The following is an 18895-nucleotide window of genomic DNA, read 5'->3' as shown; positions in this document are numbered from 1 at the left end:
GCCAGCTGCAAAGGACATGAGCCCTGGCTGGGAAACGCTGGCTGCAGCTAGAGCAATCTGTGTCGTCTAGCTTAGGGGGCTGCTGGCTTGGTGGCTGGTGTATTTGCCCAGATGGCAGCCACCAGTCCATGCACACACAGAGAACTAAGGAGCTGGGCAAACAAAGAGGGAAGGGAAAGATCAGGGGCTTCATGTCCAGAGGTGCTTAGCACCTCAGAAGGAGCTGCTGCCCTGCTCCTTTAACCATCCACCAGGACTGCAGGTGGGAAGGAAGCTGCAGAGAAACCCATCCAGTGTCTTCAGCTCTTGCAACATTTTCCTTAGAGCTGCTGCTCAGAATTCGGGTTGTCGTTCAACCGTGTTTGCAGATATTCCCCACCTGGCACTCCTGGTGGCAAGGGAAGGACTGGAAATCCTGCCCTTGAAAGGCGGAGGAACCACAAGGCAAACCCAGATGTTTGCAGTTGTTCTCAGTGGGCACCAGCTGCTAGGATGTGGTGTATGATCTCTGTGATGGGACAATGATGATGTTGCCCGATTAGATGGTGCCATCTTTAAGGTAGCCACTGCCCCTTCCTTGGGGCCTGTTGTGCAGTCCCTGGCACTGTGAAGCACTGTAGTGAAATTCATATTTCGGTAGCTCCTGGCTCCCAGATGTAGGCCTCAAGCACTGGAGCAGAACAAGAGGATGCTGCTAAATTAGAGGTCTCACTGCCTGAGGAGGCTTTTCTTGTGTTGGTACAGAGTGCTTATTTCAGACCTTGTGGCGTTACTCTGTCATCTGGCTGCAATGGTGCCTTGGGGATTATAGGAGTCACAAACCAACACCAGCTGCTTGACTTCGGAGTATTAATGTCCCCCCCGAATGATACCCAGGCAGTGAGGCTGCAACAGAGAGACCATGCCAGGACTTCACACCCTCTGGGGGCAGCAGTACTGGGAAGCGGATGGAAAGAAACAAGAGACTAATTTCCAGAGCCTCAGGGCAGGACAGGCCCCTGAGACCAGCCAGGGGATGGCACAGAGCATCTGGTCCTTCCTTAGGTCTTCAATGCCCCATTTTCACTTTCCTCCTGGTCTTGCAGCACCCATGGGCCAACTCCCAAATGAAGCCTGAGGATTCCCCTGCAGGATCAGCCTTCCCTAGCCCCTGCAGTGCACAGGGCTCAGGGGAAGCCTGACTGGCCCCATCAGTCCCTGCCACATGCCATGGGGAAGGAGCTGGACTTTAAAAACTAGGTCTGCGCCTCCCTGTCTCTTTAGAGCTCCTGCAGCATTGCTCAGCAATGCACCTGATGCAAGACCCCCACAAGGTGCAAGAGCAACAGTCTGAGGGTCTTTTAATAACAGTTGGTTTGCAAATGACAATGCTGTAACCCACACCTGGCAGCACATCTCCCTTGATGTGCTGAGTTTCCGTGTCCTGCCCCCCTTCTCCACCTGCAGCCGCTTTCTCTCCCTTCCCCTTGTGCAGGCTTCAGATGGCTCTCAGTGCTTTGGGGCTCATGCTCTGTGGGTCCCCCCAGCTGGGGGATACTGGCCTTGGCACAAGGCAGCTCAGAACTTGTTTCCTGGGCACCTTTGCCCTCACTGGTGCCCTCTGGTGGCCACGTGAGTGACAAGAGACAGAACATGCAGCCAGTGCGCGGCACTGATGCCCAGCTCCAGGTGCAGCCTCCGCAGGGCCCGGGGCCAAGGTAACTCTTCCCCACACCCATGCCCCGAATGGTGGGCAGGAAGATGGTTCCATATGCTATCTTCCTCTGGGGACAGGCTGAGGCTGCAGCATGATGCCTAGTGTATAAATGTGCCACTGTACCCACAGCATCCCCACCTGAGGGCACAACTCTGGTGCTCTCTGAGCACACAGGGCAAGGGGCAGAACCTGCCCCCAGTGCTCCCTGTCCCAAGGGATGAGAGGCAGGTAGGGAAGGTGTTTCCTCCAAGGTGACCTGGGAGGTCAGTGGCAGAGAGGATCCAGCTCTATATTTTGCCCCGTGTCTGGTCTGACAGCCCATATCCACGCCCAGGTCCAGAGCGAAACAGAGTCTGCCATCACTCAGATGAACACAGGGTCAGCAAACAGCTTGCAAAGCATGAGAGAAAGATGGAGGATAGGGCGAGGCCTTTGAACACAGTGAAATGCCCCCATGCAAAGCCCAGCACAAAGTCTGGTTAGTTTACTGGAGTGTTTCTCAGCCATTAGGGGTCACGTTTCCAACCCTTATGCTGAAAGCAGGAGATCTAGACACTGACTAGGAAAAGAGAGAGCAGAACTTGCCCCATATTCCCAGGACTCCAGGAACTGGGGCTTTCAGCAAAGTGCTGACGAGCACGACAGCACCAGACAACAATGGTCCAAGAGTCTCAGACCAAAGGGACACAAACCAGGGAGGAGAAAACAAGCCCCAAAGGAGGAGAGATCAATCAAAGTAAATTATACTTAATTAAACTGGGGAGATAATGTGCCATGATGGAAGTGCCCCCTCCCTGCACATACCCCCATCAGAAAAACAATCCAGCTGCAACGGGGACGGCCGGCGCGTGGCGGTGGATTTCTTAATCACGCTCAAGGCGCATCTGCATATTTCTTTCATTTTGTAGCAATTATGAAGTTAGTGTTTAATTTCCTGAGCTCTGTGAACAACCAGTGGAGGGAACAGTGTGAGCCGGGGCAGGAATAGCTCCGCGTAATTAACGTCATTAATCACGGTGCACACTTCACTCTCGGCAGGAGACAGGGCCCGTCTTCCCACCTCGCCAGGCAATGCGAAGTGCTCGGGACAGGGAAAGAATCTGGCTGGGATGAGCTCTCAACGGCAGACAGAGTCCTGAATGGGACAATGCTCACCTGTTGCTGTGGCCCCCCCCCCCTTCGAGCTAGGACAACATTGGTTCTAATTAACAGTGAAGACAAAGACTGATTCAAACCAGGAACCCCCGACTGTGAGCCCATGGGGCCGTCTCTGGGCCATGAGTTAGGGCCCGTTTTCTACCCCTGGCTCTGAGGGGAGAAAGAGGCGTCCGGAAGGCCGAGTGGGGGCTGGGAGTCACGACTCCTGGTTCTAGTCCTCTGTTTTGCTGCAGGAGCCCTCACTGTGCTGCACCCACTGAAGGGGGAAGCTAAGTCAGCTGCTCTCTCAGGTTGTGCTGGGGAGAAGGGGGCACAAGAAGATGTCAGTATTTGGACCTTTTCCTCAAGCCCCGGGGAAAGGCCTGAGCACATGTGAACTGCTGTTGTTTCCGCTGACAGTGGCCGTTGCCCCCTCACTCTCAGTCCAGACCTGCCGCTGCTCAGATGTGGCTGGCAGGGCCCCACCAAGCTGCGCCTTCACCTGGCTCCTGCCGTGCTGCTGTGAGTGCCGCAGGGACTCAGGGAGCTGGGGACAGGGCTCCATTCATCACTGCCTTGTCGAGTGGCTCATTATCTCATTTGTTTGCTGGCTCCTCGCAGCATCGTCACTTCTCATTACTCCACAGCCCTGGGGAAAGGGGGGGGGGGCATAGCAGGGACCTTCCTGCCCAGCACAGCCAGAACCCAGTGGTGAGAGAGATGCACCTCCTGGCATGGCTTTGTGGTGCCCAGCACAGGTTGAAAAATCACTGATCCAACCAGGAGAGCAATGTCGACACAGGTGCCACAGCCTGACAGACTCACCTCCATCTTGACTTGTGGGCATCCACCTGCTGGGTTCCTTTCACAGCCAGCACCGTGGTGCCTGGGGAGGTGCAGGGGGGCTGGGCCAAGATGCCAGCACACCAACTAGACAATGTTCTGCTGATGCTTTGCCCTGGTTCCAAGGATGATGCAGAGGAAGAAGGAACAGGCCCCTACAACCCCCCAGGACAACATGCTTCCATCATGGGCAGTCACAGGCCTTGTCTCTATCTGGAGGACCTGAACATTGCCGTCAACATTGTGGCATGCTGGGGCAGGGGTGATGGCAGAGGTAGCTTCTGTTGCAAGGAATGTCCCTGCAGTGGTTCAGAGGTGATGGAGGAGATCAGGGATGCAGGAAGGACAAATTTGAGAGGCCAAAACAGGCTGCAAAGGCTTATTGCTTGAGAAGCTGCCATGATTGGGGAGCTGCAGTGAGGTGACAGCAAGGGCAGTAGGGGCAAATCATGGAGTTGACTTGGCTGGATTGGCCCTGGAGGCCTGGCAGCACTTGGATGAGAAGGCAGATGTGGGCATGGGTGTGGCAGCCATCAGCTCCCACTCACAAGCTATAGAACTGCTTGAACTGAATGGATGATGGGGGCAAGGGGTCCACAAGGGTTTCATTTTTGAAAGGTGGCTGCAGCACACCAGAGCAATCACATCTGGAAGGTGCAAAGATGGAGGAGGGATAGTGCAGAACTGCTGTCCTGTGGCCATGCTAGCGTAGGATGAGCCACTCTGTTCCCACAGCCAGGTCTGGTGCGGATGCCACCATGCGGGGAGGCTCGCAACATCCCTAAGAGAGGAGCAGCTGTGAGTGCTGGAGAGGGCTGGGCAGTGGAAGAGCTCCCCAAGGATAGGCAGATGACGCAGGACCTGGTGAACCCACAACATAGGGCAGACAAAGGAGCTTGGCTCCCTCTGTCTCAAGCTGCAAACTCTCCTTGGGAAGCAACTTGCAGTGACTGATGAAGTGGGGCCTACAAGGTGAAGGCACAGACCAGCTTAAGCCTGGCAACCAGTGTTAGGAAAGAACCCTGCCACTGCACCAGCTGGGCACGCAAAGCGGAGCAGCACTGCGAAAATGCAGAGGACCAATTTGGCAGCCAAGAGGGGGCTCAGGCCAAGCTGCCCCCCCACCTCTGCCCTCTCAGTTGACATCAGAGGAACCACAAATGGGTGTGGAGGCCCACGCCAACACTGGGGACCAGAAGGCACCTCAGAGCGCCAGTTTCTTCGTGCTCAGCTGTGCTGATCACGTGCCACCAGCTCGGCGATGGAGCGCCTGGTGGGCCAGGTTCGAGTCGAGTTCACCCTGTATCTCTGCAGAGGACAAGCAAATCATCTCCACATGGGCCGTGAGGGAGCGTGGAGGAGAGGGGGACGCTTGCCAGCACGCGGCCTCGGTTCAGATCCCTGCTGACAGCTCCCCAGCAGCCCCCGCATTGCCTGTCATTCCATACAACAAACTTCAAAGTAAACAAGGCGCCCAGGCCGGGGCCGCTGCAGCCACTTTATCATCGCCTGGGAGTATTTTCCTTCCCCCCCGAGCTGTTGCCGTTTGATAGCGCTTAGGGGAGCCGCAGAGAGCAGGATTTACAGGGCAGGTGCCCGAGTGAGGCACTGGGATCGCTGGCTGGGCCCCAAGTGAGAGGGGAAGAGAGGGTTGCACAAAAGCCTTCAGACAGCGGTTTTATATGATAGGGACCGGAGAGCAACATCCATCTTCGTGCTTAACATTTCATCTCCAGATCAACAGCCCATTCCTTCCCCCACGCTCAGCTGCAGCTGCTGGCTTATCTCTGCACTGAAGCATTTTCCTCTTATTGCGCAGTTCGCAGGAAGAGGGATACGTGCCAGGCAGGTCTCCCCTCCAGGTCAGTGCGCTACAGCCACGGGTTCTGCTGGATTGGGTCAGTGGCAGGGTTTATGGCATGGGATTAATCTTGTGCCAACAATCAGCTTTAAGGGGATGTCTTCTGCAAATGAAGGGGCTGAGAACTGGGTCCTTCCAAAAACCCCAGCAGTCATCCAAGGGTGCAAAGGGAAACTTCTGGAAGTGTCTAAGGGCAGTAAAGTGCTCATGTAGTCGAATGTTCAGCAGTGATGAAGGCCTATAGGAGCACTGGCTCTAGTACCTGAAGCACTTTGAAAATGGGACTATGACTTTCAGAACTTCAGAGGGTTCTTTTCCCCATGCCCAATCAATGATTCAGGGCTGGGACTTTCAAAGGGGCAACAGGAGTCTGGGGCCCCAATGCTCTTGGAAATCCCAACCCTGCCCGTGATGGAGGTGCCTAACTCCAGCTCTGCCAAAAGGCTGAAAATGGCTGCTTGCCAAATGCCATGTGGTTTAAAACATCCCAGGCACTTTTAACTTAACTTCTTGCTGGCTGGCCCTAACTAGAGACTCAATTTTTACCTCCATCACTGTCTCCTCTAGTACCGTCTAAGATAAACACCATTATCCTAAAGTACCACCATGCAGCTCACTTGGTACAGCTGCAGCTGACATGCACACGAGCCCTGAGTTAACACAACCAGCTATCGTGGTCTAAGCAAGTGCCATCTGCCTTCACCCAAGCAGAGCCCATGGAGTGTGGTTTCAGACATGCTGAGAACCAGCAGTACCTCCAGACTTCAGCAGAATGGGGAGTGTTTGTATTTTTCTGAATTCAGCTCCTGTACTGAGGCACCTATACAGCCATATCTGAGCCTCCTGGCATGAGGGTGAATCTCTTCTCAGGGCAAAGGGCCAAAATAAGGCCTAGGCGCTACTTCAGCTCCTCTCTGAACCTGACTGCAGGAGTAGGGTGGTAGACTGCAGGGCCTTTGGGGCAGAGATCAGCCTGAAGGGACCATCAAGCTTGTAGACACAGTGGGCCAGGGAAGAACAGCAGGAGGTAATGGTAGTGATGGAGAATGGCCATCACAAGTGGGAGCAGCTGTGGCCAGGTCTCTGTACCAAGGAGCATCCAGCTGCTGGAGCTTCCTGCTCATTCCCCTCATGACCGCTTGCCTGCCTGGGGAAGTGGGCAAGCCCTGGTATTTTTATTACATCCCAATTTGCTGCCAAGTGCCTGCATCACCGGCAGGGAGGAGGCCCCATTCTTTCTTCTGAAGCGCCGAGGAGATAAGATTGGATAGTTAAGAAAGATCTTTAGAGAAGGCTGCCAAGCTCCAGGAAGCTTGCCACGCACAGCATCTCCTTCCCACAGCCTCACTGGGCGCCATCTCGGCTTGGCTCTTCCCAGTCAATCCAGTCATCAGGGGTCTAGGCGCAAGCTGTCCCTCTTGCCTTTCACAGTGAGGCTGCCAATCTTCCCAGAAGCCCTGGATCAGTGACCCCTGAACACTAAACTTTCTGCTTACATGGCGAGGGAGGTGGTTGTTTTCAACCCTGTAGCACAGGCAGGGAAACAGAGCAGCAGAGAGAGGGGAAGCTGCTTGCACAATCCCACAGTGAAACAAGTCAGACTTGGAAGTGGAACCCAGGAGTCCTGGCTCCCAGCTCCCCTTCATTCTCCATCTGCCAGCTCCTCTGGCTGAGTCAATCGGGGGGGGCAGCCACGCACCGGTGTCACCACTGGCTACTGGGGTGGCTAGTGATGTCCCAAGCCCCAGGCTGAGATGGGAACTCCAAGCTGACTCCAGGGGAGCAGAGGGTTCAGCACAGACAGCAAGTTTTGATAACATGGCTGCGGATAAGCATAGTGGGAGGGTTAGACAGCTTTCTGGCAATGGTCCTCATTACCGAGGTTTGATCAAGGGTCACCATCGTTATTTTAGCCCCTGTACTTGGGAACAGGGAAACCACATAGCCTTTGAATCACAGCCCCCAGAACAGCAAGGGAGGACAGAGCCAGCCCTTCTTGCGGAGCTCCAGCTGCAGTTGTTATAGACTAGACATGATCGAAGTGCTCCGTGCTGAAGATAACCTCCTGCTGGGCTACCCCGACCTGCTCCATGGAGCCCTGCCACTAGATCAGCCAGGGGAGGTGGAGAGCTGCAGCTCTGATTAATCATTCACTGTCCTGTTCAGGATGAGCAGCCCCTGTCCTCCTGTGGCTGCTACAGCTTATCTCTGTTCCCAGCGTGTTGGAGGAAATGCAGGAGGGGCAGAAGGAATGGCCTAGACTGGGCACCAGTTCCTCAAAGCTGCTCTCCCTCCAGAGGCTGTCAAAGCCAGAGGTGGGCTCTGGCAGAACCATTGTTTAAGTACACGCTGCCTTGTTTCCACATCCCTTCCAGCATTTCAGCCTGCCTGGCAGCAAAGCCCTTACGGGACACAAGCTTTACATATGCTGAAACTGCTGGTAGTCTGGAACATGTGTCCAGCCTGCAGTCAGGAGCTGGAAACCTAGCACAGAGCTACAAGGGGCATTAGTGGCCTCCCTGGCACAGAGCAGGGGACTGCTTCACCTCCTGCTGCCTCTTCTGCAAAGGAACCCAGTCTATGAGAATGGGACCAAGGCAAGATGCCAAGACCACCCTGGGACATGCCCAAGGTTGCACAATGAGTCAGTGGCAGGTTAAGGAAGAGGACCCCTGACTCCCAGCCCTGTGTTCACATCACAAAGCTGCCTATTCCTGCTGGAAAATCATGCAGAAGCCTTGGGTGGCTTATTAATGAAATCCTGTTAATAACAAGGCACTTAGCAATGGGCTGTTATTGACTTGCTGTTTTAAGACAAGAAATAAAAGTTTTGCTATTCAGGTCTTACTCATTTCTATTGCTACAGGGCTTAGGACTAGGAGCCCACTGTGTGAGGTACTATACAAACACAGGACAGTATTTTTGCCAGACACCGTCAACATCTGCAGCATTTGGGATAAACAACGTTCCCCTGAGACCCAGTCTGAGCCAGTTTTGAGCTGCGTTTCCATTGATGCCAACCCCTGAAGAGTCCTGCAGAAAGGTAGATGTTTCTAGCTGGGCCCAGGTGTGAATCTTTCCCATTATTGTTCTATGCTTCAGTTCAAGGTACAAAAACTATCCACACCGCTTAAAAATAGCTACCTTCAGCCCAAACTTTTCTGGGGATGTCAGTGCAGAACTGGCTACTTGGGGCTGCACACATAGCAATGAGGCAGAACCTGCTGACAGCCAGGAGGAAGCATTGCTAGCTACCTGTATGCAGTCCAGAGAACCTGCCACATTTTAGCTCTGGAGAGGCTTCTCTTCAGGGGCCTGACAACAACCACACTTTCATTTTGCAGCTATGCCCTCTCTGCTTCCAGCTTCACACACCACCCAGCCAGCTGGACCCAGGCTGGTTTGTACTCTAACACCTATTTTAATCTATACAATTAGAAAAATAGAATAACCAGAGGCAGAGCAGCCCTGCCCTCCATGCCTGGAGCTCTCTCCAGACATTCAAAATACAGTCCGTAAGCAACAATCCAGCTGCCCTTATCCCCCACAGGGAGAGAGCATAATAACCAGCACCAGCCAAGCAAAGCGCAAATGGAGCCCAGTGCCCTCACCCTCCGGCTTTCACCACTGCCCTCGCCAAAAACCTGAGCAAACAGACAGATTTTGCAGCCTACCCAGAAGCCAACAGATTTGGGGCACTTCGCATCACAGAGCAGGGGACTGGGCTCTAACTCCAATAGGCTCACAGCTCCCTTGCATTCAAAGAGGAGAGCTTCAGCTCATGCACCTCTGTGCATGTCTTCTGCAGACAGACAGCGAGGAAGCTTGCATCTCTGCCCCTCTTGGCTCCTTGGAACAGAGCTTCAGGACATTCCAGCTCCCCCTGAACAGCTGCCTTTGGTCGGACTAGCAGGACCTGGGTCTCCATGGCTCTGGGACCAGTGCTGTTATTCTTTTTTTTTTTTAAAGAAATGTTTTGTGTTCCAAGCCCAATCAGCCAAATCAAGTGCTGTTATTCACTCCAGTGCAAGGCACACCCATTCTGACCATGAAGGATTCATAGATTTCAAAGGCATTAGGGCTGGAAGGGACCTCAGAAGATCACCGAGTCCAGCCCCCTGCCGCAGGGGCAGGAAGTCAGCTGGGGGTCAAAGGATCCTAGCAAGATAAATGTCCAAATGTCTCTTAAAGGAGTCCAGAGTAGTCTGTTCCAGGCCTTGGGGCCTTGGACAGTAAAGAAGTTCTTCCTTATGTCCAGCCTGAAATGTTCTTGGAGGAGTTTGTGACCATTTAAACTTGTAACCCCTTGGGGTGCTCTGGTGAACAGTCGTTCCCCCAGATCCTGATGTACACCCCTTATATACTTATAGGCAGCCACCAAATCACACCTGAGCCTGTGCTTTTCCAGGCTGAAAAGTCCCATGGCTCTCAGCCTCTCATCATAAGGCCTGTTCTCCTGCTCTCTGATCATGCACATGGCTTTCCTCTGCACTCTCTCAAGCTTCTCCACGTCCTTTTTAAACTGTGGAGCCCAGAATTGGATGCAGTACTCCAGCTGTGGCCTCACCAAGGCCAAGTACAAGGGGAGAATGACATCCTGGGATTTGCTTGAGAAGCATCTATGGATCCAAGCCAGAGTTCTGCTCACTTTACCATCTGTGACATTGCATTGGTGGCTCATATTCATCTTGTGGTCAATCATGACCCCCCAAGTCCCTTTCGGCCATGGTACTAACAAGCGTAGCACTGCCGAGCCTATAAGTGTGGTGTGGGTTTTTTTCCCCCAAGGTGGAGTACCTTGCAGGATGTTCTCTGCTACCTATCTGCTTTCCTCCCAATTTTCCCATGCAACTCAGTTCTGGGCCTGCAGCACAGTTGCAGTGGGCCAAATTCTACCTTTGGCTGCCATAGGGTAAACACATTCACTGCCCCCAGGACAGCCAAGAATAAAAAGAAGAGGCAGAAAGGAAGGAGCTGGGACACCTGGGCTCTTCTCCCAGCTCTGCCTCTGTCCTGCCTTTGTTCTCCTTCTCCCCTGTCTGACTGGGGCAGGACTGCGTCTCAGGTTACTGCAATACATACAAATTGGTCTCCTGGTTTGGCATTCCCTGTGACACTGCTGCTGGTCACCTTTCACAATGCACAACTCCAGGAATCCCTCCCACACCTCCCTTCTCTCTTTTGCTGCCTTCCTAACTCTGCATTTGAGAATGCAGCAGCTAAAACTCAGCATCAGGAAGAGGACAAGGAGACACGAATTGAAGCCACTTACTTCTCGTAGTCATGCTTGCAGTACAGCTGCCGGTTGCGACAGTAGCAGGTCCCTGAAAGTGGCTGCAGACAGGCTGTGCACTTCACACAGCCCTCATGCCACGAGCGCTCGTTGACTCGCAGGAGGAAGCGGTCGGAGATGGGTGTGTCACAGCCGGCACAAACCTCCCGCATTTTGGAGTCCGACCCTGGGCAGGGAGGAGGAAAAACACTGGTGAGCTACAAGAAGGTTCCCTTTGTAAGCAAGGAGGTCTGTCCTGAGGACTGAGGTTGAGGCCCCTCTGGGCTAAAGTAAAGACAGACCTCAAGAGATGCCACGTGTCTGACTTACTAGCACGTGTCTGACTTACTAGTGATAAGGACTGTACATGTGAGGCAGGGACATGTTCTTAGAGCCTAAAAAATACACGAACACATTTGTCCCACAGATACAAGCAGTGTCTCCTGAAAGCGCCCCCACCACTGCAGGGATCTACAGGGGAGTGCACCCCCCTGGTGACTCAGACGCAGGGACCCGCCACAGCTCCACGTGCCCGCTGTCCACCTGCCTCTTCCTGGCACACATTCCTCTCTGCTAGGGGCACTCAGTGACAAACCAGTCAGACTAAGGATTCTTTTTTTCCCCTGGATGTTATCGCCATGTCAATCTGTGGCTACCCTTCAAAGGCTTCCCAGGGACGAGTCCAGGGGAGAGAAGTGCATGGGGGCAATAACTGCATTATCTGGGGCCTTGGATCTGGGCTTCAGGTTGAGCCAGGATGCCTCAGCCTAGCATGTGCCGGCTCCCTGCCTGTCACACAGAGCTATGCAGGGTGCTGGAAACACTCACCTTGGCCTCGGGCCCAGGTGCAAGTTTTACCCCACACAATTCTTAGGGCTGTGTGAAAAGGGGGTGCCCCAGCAGAATGGGGACAGGCACATTCCACAAAGAAAGGCCACAATCCCCCCTCAGCTAGAAAGCACTCACAGGCCCTGATCAGCCCTTGTGGGCTCCTCACACTCCACGAACCTCACAGCTTGATTATCTGCAGCAGGTTACTAAAGACAGGCCCTGCCCAGGCTGCTGCTGCTGATGTGCGAGACAGGAGAATGTGGGGGCCCAGCTCCCTGCACCTCATGTAGTGTTAGTGTCTGGATGTGGCAGCACTCCACACTCGCATCTCTGCACTCGCTGTGTAGAGAAAAGCATAAGAAGCAGGAATGTGGACAACAGAAACTAGGCTCTGTGCGGTCTAGATTGATGCACTGCATCCTAGATGGAGCGGTCTCCGGGGCAGGGCCTGCTTCCGCATTATTTGTTTGTGCAGTGGAGTCCTCCAGTGTTGCAGTAATAGAAATAAACCGTAATTACTGTAATGCTGGTGCCAGGAGAGCCTTTACATGGTGTGTCCTAGCTCCATCTCTGCTACATCACAGCTTTAACTTGGGAATAATATTGCCTCTGCCTGTTAGGCAATTACTTCCTGCTGTATCTCGCTGCTTAAGCAGGATTCTTTACTACAGCATGGGAGACCTCTGCTAACAGAAGCTGTCTCCCTGCCAGGCAGTCAAAGCCACAAAACTGCCAGCACAGAAGAAGCTGGGCAGATGTGTGTGCACCTCTCCTCCCACCCAGCTTCAGAGGAAAGTGAAGGATGGCAGGCGCAGGGAACAGTTTCATTTGACAGAGGGCTCCAAGGGAGAGATGGAGATCCCACCACAGGGAAGTCTGTGCAAACTGGCAGACTCCACGTGGCCTCTGGGGCTCTTCCACTGCCAGTCTGTAATCCAAGCCCAGCAGCTCAGGACATCCCCAGTGATCCTGCCATTCCTGGGCACAGGAAGTAGTGCTTCCTGCCTGGGATAGCTGGAGCTGTGCTTTCCTTGGCATGTTCCTCCTTGCTTCCCCCACCACAACCCCACCACCTCCATGTTCTCTCCCCTGATTTCATCTTTATGGTTTTCCTATCCCTGTGCGTTTCCCTCTTCCCTTCACTGCTTCATCCCCTCAACTCCTTCACTTCCCATTGCCCTCTTTCCTGCAGCCACTTTCCCTACCCCATATCCTGCCTCTGTCTTCTAACACCAAAACAGCCAGGAAGAGGCTGTGTGTAAGCGCATGCTGCATTTCAACCACACAGGCCACACAGCAGACTGTGTGTACACATGCATGAATACATGCACATACATGTACACACTTGGCTGAAATAGCAGATGAAGCTGCAGGCTGGGGTTGAGAGGCTGGTACAGCGAGTCTTGGTAAGCAGGACTAAAAGGTGGGAGATACAGGGCTGGCAGAATGGGCAACAGGCAAACTGTAAGGATAGGGGACCTAAATGGAGGAATCTTACTAAGCATCTTTCTTCCCTACCCTTAGTGATAAAGCACAAAAAAAACCCACCTGGAAGGAGTGCGAACCTGCAGCAAGCCACAGGAGTAGAGGCAGAACCTGGGAATCTCTTTAAGCTACTGGCACGTTACTAGCCTGTAAGTGCATTGTTATTATTCCACAAAGCAGGAGAAATGCATTACAGAAGTAAAATAAATTTTGTCCTTCAGGGCTTGTTACTCTTGTCAGCACTTGCGAGACCAAAGCGACTCCCCACAAACTGTTGTGTAGCCAACAGTCAACCTGGGGCTGAGCCTGGCCAGGATCTGAGCCAGCTCTACCAGCTGAAGTTGCAGACGTGCTGTCTGCTTGATGCAGTCCTGAGCAGGAGTGCCAGGATGGCTACTCAGCATCTCTGCAGGCAGCAAATTGCAGCCAGACCTGAGCCAAGCCCTCAGCAGCATTCAGCTCCCCAAGACGCTGCTTCACCAAATGCTGCAGTTTGGAAGTCAGAGGGTGGCACCAGTTGGAGAGAAGGAACTGAGATCATTTCCCCCACTTCTCTCAGAAGTGGCCCCATCCCTTCAGGCACCCTGGGGAAACATCTTGTAAAAGACACAGGAGGCAGTGTGCCCAGTCTGGTATATCCCTGGATGGGGACCTGGGGGACTTGTACTCCAGCTTGGCTATAACCCAGCATGTAACACATGGCAGGCTCTTTCCCTCCCATCCTTTTTTGGTTTTGTTTACTTGGACTGCAGGCTCCTCTGGGCAGGGAATGCCTCTCAGGGAGAGCAGGACCACACACAGTTTTTATGACACTGCAAGACATGGGTAAGGGGCGTAGTGTTTTAGCCAGGTAATTGGACGGATACAAGCTCCCATGCGGACACAGGCATAACAGGGCTGAAGTACCACACGCTGGTTGAGTTAATTCCCCCTTTCCGTCTGGGAATAGGGCAAAGTGCTTTCTTCAGACCCTGTCTTCTGGCACAGCAATACACACATCATACATACATTTAAAACCCAGATAAAACAGAACATTCCGCTGCACCCAACCTTACTGCTGGGGAGATTATGAGAGAACAAGACCTGTGTAGAAACAAGGCTTGTGTACCTCGTGCGGGGTCCGTAGGCCCTACTGCTATGCAGATGATGTCGATTCCCTACAGGGATCATTCACGTGCATTGTAAAGCCAGTAAGAAGTTGTCTAATTAACAGCTTTAACAGGGCAAGAGGAGAACTTGTTTTTTGCATTTAACATCTGCTGTTATGCACTGTCACAATCCCTCACCCTCTGAGTCCTGGGCTCCTAAGCCACGAGCCAAATGACCCCTGAGCACCACATAGTCCAGACCTGCAATCTCAAGCTCTTTCAGCCAGGGAATATTCCTAGCACCCAGCAGGTGCTGCCACAAGCCAATAATTAGTTAATAATGGCCCCTATCCCTGCTGCTGCTAGCACTCCCACAAGAACCCTGGCAGCTCCACTGCAGCAGATCAGAATCTCTCCAAGGAGTCCAGGCTGAATGACCAAACCCTAGCAGAGGGCAGAATTTTAGGGGCAGAGGTTTCAGATGGGCTCATTTTCTGGATGATCAAAGATGTTAACCTTCAATTCGAACCCTCCCACCCTGTGTTCCTTCTTCCTTTGCCTGACTCAGTGCACCTTTTCTCTTACTAAAACACCCAACACAGTTCAGAAAACAGGGAAGTTTGCACATTTAGAAGAAAAGCAAATGGAGTTCAGCCATGGGGCTCTCTGTCTGGCTATCAGCATTTCTTCTGCCCTGCTGGATTCAGCTACTGTCAGGCATGCAAGTGGTAAGGGTCCCAGCAGCAGCATGACAGTACCAGAGCTGCTGCAAAGCACTGTGACGCTGTACGGCGGGGACAGGGCAGCTTTAAAGGCCCAGTTCAGAAAACAAATTCACAGAAGTTTAGGGGTGGAAGGAACCTTGTGAGATCATCAGGTCCAGCCCCCCTGCTCTGGGCAGAAAAGACTGCTGGGGTCAAATAACCCCAGCAAGGTGTGCACTCAAAAGCACTCAAGCCTAATCTAGACCAGTGATTCTCAGCCAGGGGACACTGGGGTGCTGCCACAGGAAATGTGAGGAGATAAGTAGATAAGGGCAGATTCAGACTTCTCCTGCCCCCTCTGCAAGGAGGTAAGTACTGGAAGAAATAAATCCATTTTTGAAATGGGGTGCCACTCAATTCACAAAAGTCATGGAGGGGACCTTAAGCCTAAAAACGGGGGTCTTGAGTCTAAAAAGGTTGAGAACCACTGCTCTAGGCTCAGGTTGAAGTGTCATTGGCTGAGCAAAGATGGATTTAAGCAGGTGTCTAAAAGTAAGCACCTGCTTATGTCCTAAACATTCAAAAAGAAGCAAAAGGCAGGTGCAGATAATGACAGGAACTGATAATGATAAGAATTGGAGATAAAATGGTCTGGATCAGGGTCAGGTGTAGACACAGGAAACAAGAGGGGCCTCTGTCTGAAGTGGAAGCTCTCAGCTGCAGCTACAGCATTTGCTTACGCACTCAAACAGCAGCAAGGGTCAAGCAGGGGAGAGATTCCTTTGCATTTTGTGGAGGGCAGTACACCAGGTTGTTGGTGTGTCTCACAGGACTGGGACTGGGACTAGGCTGGGAAGAATTTTGTTTTGCTTCATGATGAACTGATGAACACTATGGAAACATGGAGGCTGGCTGGGGTTTTCTTACACTGCTGAGTTAAATTTGAATGTTATAGCTAAACTGAGTCAGTCCCACTCCACACAGAAACCCTGAATTCATGCATGGCCACCCTACAATTAGCACAGTTCTTTAGCTGCTGATACCATAGCCCTGTCCAGCCCAAAATTGGCTAACCCAAGTGGGGTTAACTTGAAAACCAGGAAGTGCCCCTAAGATCTGCTGTCCTGCCCAGGGGTGGAGGTGGGAAGAGTGATGGAGCAGGGAGAAACACTAATGGCTAAATTCAGCTGTGATTGAGAATCTGGCATCTGCATTTTCAGGAGCTTGGTCCCTCCATGGCACCTAAATAAAAAGGGACTGGGGTGGTGCAGGTGCTAAGGCACAAGGTTGACAGCTGAGTGGTCACAAGCTTGAGGTCATAGCAGAAGTGCTCATGGTGTGACTGGGAATTCTACTAAATACCTTGTCACAGACACAAAAAAGGAAAGGACCTAAATAAAAGTCAGATCTCCCAGACAGTTTTTTTCTTCACATGCACCCACAGTCCTCATCTAGAACCAACTAAAAATTGATGCCATTGTTTCTACAGAGAATTTCTACTTTCCAACAAAAATTCAAACACTGCTAATACAATATTTTTGATTTATAAAACTCATCACCACCATTTTCTGCCGCAGATACACACTTCCCACAGAAATCACCATTTAGTCCCAATCCACTCCTCTCTCCAGTCACTTTTCCAGGGCGTGATTTACAGCCAGTGCCATGCTCAGCCCACTTGCTGAACAGCCCTGCAGGGGCGACAGGACTTTCTGTGGTAGAGTGGAGGGCACCTAATCTCTCTCACAAAGCACAAGCTTCTCTTCAACTCAAGAAATGTGGATTCTGGTGGGAGATGCTTTAAAACTGAATTAGCCCTTTTGAAAATGGGACAGATTTAAACAACAGGGAGAAAAAAGAAAGAAAACAGAAAGCCAAAGGTCTGTGAACTTGAATGTGGTCGGCGAGCCTGAGAGATTCACAGAACTCCACACTCCGTGCGGCTTGCCCCTCCCTGCTAAAAAACACACTTTAGGTTATATTAAGTAACCAAGTGAGCTGGTTGCCAAGGATTACGGCTTGTGGAATGCAACAGAATCCTGCCCGTTGCCAACCTATATTGTGCTTCGCTGACACTGGCCGTGTGAGCAGACCAAGAGCCCAGGGCATGAGTTATTACCCAGTAGTAATTCACACCTGGAGCTTTGTTGGGCACAAGGCCAAGAGCCCAGCAGTCACTTAAGCAGGACACAAGGGTAACAATCCCATTACTCGATGCAGGATGCAAGGCGTGTTGGGAACACCAGTTGCCCCTACAACACCCAGCCTCTCTTAGAAATGGAGCAGCCTCAGAGAGGGCTCGACTTGCAAGGGGACACGAAGAAGCCTCTGCCCTTTGAGACCCTGCAGGGTCTTAAAGACTGCGAGGGGAGGAGACTGAGGGTGCCCTGAGGGTGAGGATACAGCCCTCTGAAGCACACTTACACAGGAAAGGTTAAAAATCCTGTTCTAGTCCCCAGAGTGGGAGACTCATTGGAAAGAAGCCAATTTCCAGCCAGCTAATTGAGCAGCTCCCATTGGAAGGGCTGCCTGTTTTCAAGCATATCCTTCCAGGATCAGTTTTGGTCAGTATCTTACTGGATTAGTACCTTAGTCCTGCTGGGAAGTCTACACCTCGACCTGCACCCACACCTGGGGCTGGTGTGCACAGACAAAGCCCCTAACTACTCCACAACATACAACAGTGAAATGCACCACGAAGAATAGGGCATCACCCAGCTGTCATTACTTGCATGAGAAGAGGCCTAGAGACCTGGGACAGATCAGAACCTGACTGGGCTGGGTGAGACAGTCCCCATCCTGAAACTACCATCTAAGGAGAGGAAAGCAACCGGCTTGGCAGGGACTTGCCCAAGACTCCAGCTTCTCTAGCCAGAGCCCTAAATGCAAAAGTCCCCCTGAACTGGCAGATACTGCCCATAAGACGGTAGGTTTCCGCACACCCGGGACCAAGCCACAAACATCTGCATGCCCCAGGGTGGGATCAAAATTCACACCTTTGCCACCAAACCAAGAGCAGAAAAAACTAAGTGTGATTTAGACTCTCAGCTCCTGGGGGAAAGAGCCTTTGCTCTGTGCAAGGACAGGGTTGGGCATAACTGTCCTCCCATCAGACAGTGTCATGGAGGGAAAATCAATGGGGGTGAACAGCAGAGGAGACCAGGGACAGGCAGGGACAGCAAGGCCTTGTCTGTTGGCACCTGCAAGGTCCAAGCAGGGCCCGCAGTGCAGACACAATAAACAGTGGAAATGCAGATAGCAGATGAGATCCTGACCAAGGTGGGTTTGGGGTGAGCTGTACAGTGTGTGAAGGAGCCCTGCATGGGGTGCCTGGTCCCTGGCCCTGCTCCTGGAAGGGCCAGAGCCAAAGCTCTGGGTTTCCCTTGCTTAGGGGCAGCTGTTGGAGCTGGCTGGAGGGAGGGAACATCCAGTCCAGGCAGAGCAGTGACCTGCCCCTCAGGGCTGCTGGTGGGATCTCTCCCGCAAGGCCAGGCTGCCCTGCCCCGGCCGCCTCAGCCTCTCCGGACAGCGCCGGCCCTGCAGAGACTCGCCCCATGCCCGGGGCAGCAGAGGTACTCACCAAAGCCCAGCACCGGGGTGGCCTGCTGCAGGCAGGAGGGAGCCTCCTCGGTCTTCATGCTCGGAGCCGGGCGGGGAGCGGCTGCGGGAGGTAGAGGCGGCGTTAGCGCGGAGATGGGCCGGGCCGGCCGGGCCGTAGGGCTCGGGGCTGAAAGCGTGGTGCCGCCCGCCCCACAGGGCACGAACGGCCCGGCCGGCCCCGCTCGGCGCCCGCGCTCCCCGAGCCGGGGAAGGCTCTGGCCGGGCCGGCCCGGACGCGGAGGGGAGGGGGCCGAGCCGGTCCGGAGCCCCCTCCCCGTCTCTTTACGCCTGTTGCCACTGCGGGCAGGGGCGGCTCCGTGACCCGGTCCCTGGCTCGGCGCGGGCGGATCGGGCCCGGCGCGGCGAGAACCGCCCGCA

General features: G+C 53.2%; 1 protein-coding gene across 1 annotated transcript in view; it reads right to left on the bottom strand.

Moving 5' to 3' along the window:
• The window catches only part of LOC109324667 (LIM homeobox transcription factor 1-alpha-like), a 34349-nt gene extending 15767 nt beyond the window's left edge, over nucleotides 1-18582 (bottom strand). The window contains exons 1-3 of the mRNA XM_019556696.1: nucleotides 18498-18582; nucleotides 11818-11979; nucleotides 10810-10996 (exon numbers count right to left, since the gene is read on the bottom strand). Coding sequence (XP_019412241.1) covers nucleotides 10810-10982 — 173 coding nt within the window. The 5' untranslated portion in view covers nucleotides 10983-10996; nucleotides 11818-11979; nucleotides 18498-18582. The remainder of the gene's footprint in view (nucleotides 1-10809; nucleotides 10997-11817; nucleotides 11980-18497) is intronic.
• Nucleotides 18583-18895: the final 313 nt, after the last annotated feature.

This window comes from Crocodylus porosus, unplaced genomic scaffold, assembly GCF_001723895.1.
Source record: "Crocodylus porosus isolate Cpor-Errol unplaced genomic scaffold, CroPor_comp1, whole genome shotgun sequence".
NCBI lineage: Eukaryota > Metazoa > Chordata > Crocodylia > Crocodylidae > Crocodylus > Crocodylus porosus.
The sequence above is the reverse complement of the archived record's forward strand: the minus strand, read 5'-3'. Positions and strand labels throughout refer to the sequence as shown.